Genomic DNA, 4,569 nt, shown 5'->3' on the forward strand with positions numbered 1-4,569 from the left:
TCAGTTAAATTTTTCGTCAAAATTTAAAATAGAGGTGGTGCAATCAAGAATCTATACTGTATATTAAAAGGCGTTCATTTTAAAGGAACGGTGCCACGTGGCACTTTTCAAAGTATGTGTGCCTATGTCACAATGTCATGTCATCATCCAATGTATATGCGCAACGTAAGCTAGCCACTTCATTTAACAAAATAAAATATGCTTTCAACAAGATTCGAACCCATAACCTCCAATATATGTAGGAAATCTTCAGCATTCTGAATCATTTTCTTTAAGACATCAACATCTATTTCTAGTTCAAGGTGATGCAGGTTGAACTTTTTTGTAGCAATAAACCCCTCCCTTTTTGTATTTCTTCCACTATACTTTTAATACCCATAAGTCATGATACCAATTTTTTCCCAAACATATGTTTTAAAAGATATAGTACATTCAACAATTGTGGTAAAAAGAGTTTTAAAAAAAAATCATTTTCCTTTAATGGCCACAAACCAACCATTAGTTACATATTTACACTACAAAATTACATCGTATTATTTTGCCAATTAAAAGACAAATCAATCAATAATTATATCCTAGGAAATTTTGTCATTTTTTTTTATTTTGTCAAAAACTACCTAGTAAATTTTTTTTTGTGAGAAACTATCATCTAAATAAAATTAGGGCTTGTTTGGTTCACCTTATTTTTACTTATCTGAACTGATTTGATGTGATCTAATCTGATCTGATTGTCTAATTTGACTAAACATCTATCTTAAATGTACGATAATCTATAAGGAAAAAAAATATCAAGTGAGATCTTGTTAAATTCATAATAATGTGTATTTTATTAATATGTAATTTTCACAATTTTTTTAATTACGAAATTCAAAATATTTAGCGATAAAAAACTACACATCAAACGGTGATCTCATCAGACATTATTTTTTCTGATATGATCATTACTTATTTTTTCTGAAATAAGTATAAATAAGGTGAACTAAAAGACTTTATTTGCAAAAACATGTCACTCACCATATTTTCAAGTTTGACCTCAAAAACACGGTGTTGACCAGTTATGTGACTTCATTAAAACTTTTTTTTTTCCTATTCTTTTCCTTCCTCTTTCTCATTTTTCCCTATCCTAAATTCTAAAATTCTTGATACCATTTTTACTTGTTTTTTCCAACAACAAAAAAACAAAAAAATAAAAAAAAAACAAAAAAACAAAAAAATAAAAAAAATGTACTTGTAATATTTGGGCCATGAACCATAGAATTGATCAATAATGATTTCATTTTAAATACGCTAGCACAAAGCCCACCAACATCACAAGTTAGTGAGTTACAGACCTTAACAAACGGCCCAATAAATAGGGCACCGCAAAAATTCCTTGTACTATATAAATTCTCTTTCTTTTTAGTATCAACACTGATTTTAGGGTTTAGTTGCTCCACATTTTGCTGAAGAATCGCCGCCATGGGAAGAAGTAATCCTCTTAATCTCTCTCCTTTTTATTTTTCTCTTCATTTCCAATCTGTTTGTTAATTATTCTGGAATGTTATACCGATTTGTATGTTATTGATCTGTTTGTTAATTATTCTGGAATATTATACCGATATTAGTATAGAAATGTATGTTGTTGATGATTCAATTTGCAATTTTTGCGCATTTCTTGATATTATGATATAAATGCTCTTGTTTTTGCTTAGATTTCATCTGCTAATGTATTCAGTATTGTTGAATTAGATATGAGGAGTTAATTAGTTAATTTGGCTGCTTTTGTTTGTAATTTTTGGAATTTGTGTGAATAATAATTAGGTTTTTAGATTTTGTTCAGCTTCGCCCTATTTTAGAGTTGTTTTAAGTCTTACAATACTTATTTTTATGTGCATTTGTTATACTTGAGATTGAGAATGCATTATAGTAAATCAAATTTAAAACTTTATAAATTTTATATCATGTTTATGAGTTTTAATGTTATATTCGTATAATGATATTGCCTTTGAGGTTTTACAGTTAATGAGATTGAAATGTGAGATGTTTTCCATTAGATGGATAATGATTGAATAAAAAACTAAAATGTGATTTGGGTAATTTGATTTGTTTAGGACCGGCAAGATGCTACCGTCAGATTAAGAACAAGCCATACCCAAAATCGCGATTTTGCCGTGGTGTCCCCGATCCTAAGATTAGGATTTATGATGTGGGTATGAAGAAGAAGGGTGTGGATGAATTCCCATTCTGTGTCCATCTTGTTAGTTGGGAGAAGGAAAATGTGTCGAGTGAGGCTTTGGAAGCTGCTCGAATTGCTTGCAACAAGTACATGACTAAGTTTGCTGGAAAGGATGCTTTCCATCTAAGGGTTAGGGTGCACCCGTTCCATGTGCTCCGTATTAACAAGATGCTTTCATGTGCTGGAGCTGATAGGCTCCAGACAGGTATGAGGGGTGCTTTCGGCAAACCTCAAGGTGTTTGTGCCCGGGTTGCAATTGGGCAGGTGCTTCTTTCTGTTCGATGCAAGGACACTAACAGTCACCATGCTCAGGAGGCTCTCCGTCGTGCCAAGTTTAAGTTCCCTGGTCGTCAAAAGATTATTATCAGCAGGAAGTGGTATGCTATTTATTGGTTTTATTGATTACTTGATTTAATTTATTGTGTGTGGTTGCAAACATGCAATATCATTGCTGAACCAGAGTTTTCTTGTAAATTGTGATTTTATTAACTCTATTTGAAAAGCTCCAACTTTTTTTTTAAAAAAATGATCAAGGCATACCACATACTCTTTAGTAATTTTGTTTTTAAAGATGTTTAAGTTGATGCTGAAACTGGTTTATCATAGTATGGAGGAATATAATTCCTGTATATGATGTCCTTTTCGATGAAAACTACCTGTTAAAATTTGTTGATTTAACCCCAAGTTTTGGCATTTATTTATAAATCTTGAATTGAAGGTGTGATGGTCATGTAAATGGGAGATTTGTTTCTTTGTGGAATTGCTGAAAGTAATCTTTTTTTAAATTTGTCTCTGATGCAGGGGCTTTACCAAACACAACCGTGCTGATTATCTCAAGTACAAATCTGAGAACAGAATAATGAATGATGGAGTCAATGCTAAGGTTTGTGAAGTTTTTTGTTTAATGTTACTAGGGAACTCCTAGCTTGTGTATATTTAACATATTTTAAGTTGCTTGATTGTTTAATCATGGATTCTGTGGTTTATTTTCTAAATGTCACTGATCTCAATTTTCATCCTTGATCCAACACTGTCAGTTGCAAGTTTTAACTATACATGTTTCTGTTAGCCAACTAGCTGTTAGTTACATGTTTGTGTCTACTCAGCATTAGTCTGTGATTCACAATGTAATGAGCCTGCTTATAGTTATTTCTGAGTAAAAGTTGCCTTAAAATGATGAACCCAATTCCAAGTATGGGACTTCTTTCAAAAAATAGTGTCTAAGCATACCAATAATAAATTTTTTATTGTTGTATTGAAGAGCTAGATGCTATCTGGTTTGGGGTGAATGCATGGTATTGTGAACTAGGTGTGATTGTGTGCAGTATTTTCTCATGAAATATAATTACTAGTCTATTTATACTATTATATGTTTAATGTTCCTATGATTAAAGAACTCTTATAGTAGCCTTTTTTCCCAGGTACATGTATGAATACTTGTGTTGATTATCTGGCTTTAAATGTTTAATGTTCCTATGATTATGCATGTTTAGTATAGTGTTTATACACCTGAACAATGGTAAAAATTATGGTGTTGTGTTCGATGCTGAACATTGATGACCGCATTAAACTACAATTACTTGTACATCTTATGCATGAAAGATACATACTTTTATATTATATTTGCTTATTTATTGTGCTTTCTGGTCTTATATACTCCGTATGTAATTTCCTTCAAAAATTATAGTAATGCAGCCTCTGGGATTTCATCTGATGTTCTCTATTTTCTTACCTTGCAGCTTCTTGGATGCCATGGACCTCTATCCAACCGTCAACCTGGCAGAGCTTTCCTAACTGCAGCTACTGCATCTACATGAGAAAGAGTAGCTGTGTTAGTTCCTTGGCTTTGAGTAGTGATCAAACCAAACCAGAACCCTTTTTGACTGTAGTTTCAACTTTATGTTATCTTTTGAGTTTACTGTTGTTGCCTTAAGTTTTGAAATTGAACTTCGTATCTTTAAAAGTCATGTACACTTGCTGTTTGCACCAATGAATCTATTCATAGTTGTGCTTTTGTGGTTGTTTCTGATTGGTAGCGTGATTATGAAATTGAACTATGCTGTTTGAACTAGGTTGCATCTAGAATCTGGAATTTCTTAACCCTAAACAATGTTCCAGATCAAAGCAGGATGAAATTAGAGCAGTGGGCAGTACTCCATGCACTATTTAGTGTTTATTACGAATATAAGAATATTTTTCTGCTCTTGGTCTGATTATGTGAGATTTCTCTTATGTGTGAAGTTTCTTATCATGTGATTTATCATGTTACATAGTCGTCTGCGTTGTTAATGTGGTACTGGGTTATCTATACTTGCTCTATTGACACCTTTTAAAGTATGTTTAAGATTTGAGTA

At 32.2% G+C, this 4,569-nt stretch overlaps 1 protein-coding gene across 1 annotated transcript; it reads left to right on the forward strand.

Annotated features, from left to right (window-relative positions):
• Window positions 1–1,358: 1,358 nt before the first annotated feature.
• Window positions 1,359–4,244, forward strand: LOC110699053 (60S ribosomal protein L10-like). The gene is made up of 4 exons (XM_021876545.1): window positions 1,359–1,468; window positions 2,091–2,592; window positions 3,017–3,098; window positions 3,955–4,244. Exons 1-4 carry the CDS (start codon window positions 1,459–1,461, stop codon window positions 4,030–4,032), a joined length of 672 nt encoding a protein of 223 aa, XP_021732237.1. The 5' UTR covers window positions 1,359–1,458; the 3' UTR covers window positions 4,033–4,244.
• Window positions 4,245–4,569: the final 325 nt, after the last annotated feature.

The sequence above is a fragment of the Chenopodium quinoa genome, unplaced genomic scaffold, assembly GCF_001683475.1.
Source record: "Chenopodium quinoa cultivar QQ74 unplaced genomic scaffold, ASM168347v1, whole genome shotgun sequence".
NCBI lineage: Eukaryota > Viridiplantae > Streptophyta > Magnoliopsida > Caryophyllales > Amaranthaceae > Chenopodium > Chenopodium quinoa.

Coding starts and splice junctions, on each gene's coding strand:
- LOC110699053 (XM_021876545.1), top strand. Junction 2,593..3,016: donor ATTATTATCAGCAGGAAGTG/GTATGCTATTTA, acceptor TCTCTGATGCAG/GGGCTTTACCAAACACAACC. Junction 3,099..3,954: donor ATGATGGAGTCAATGCTAAG/GTTTGTGAAGTT, acceptor CTTACCTTGCAG/CTTCTTGGATGCCATGGACC.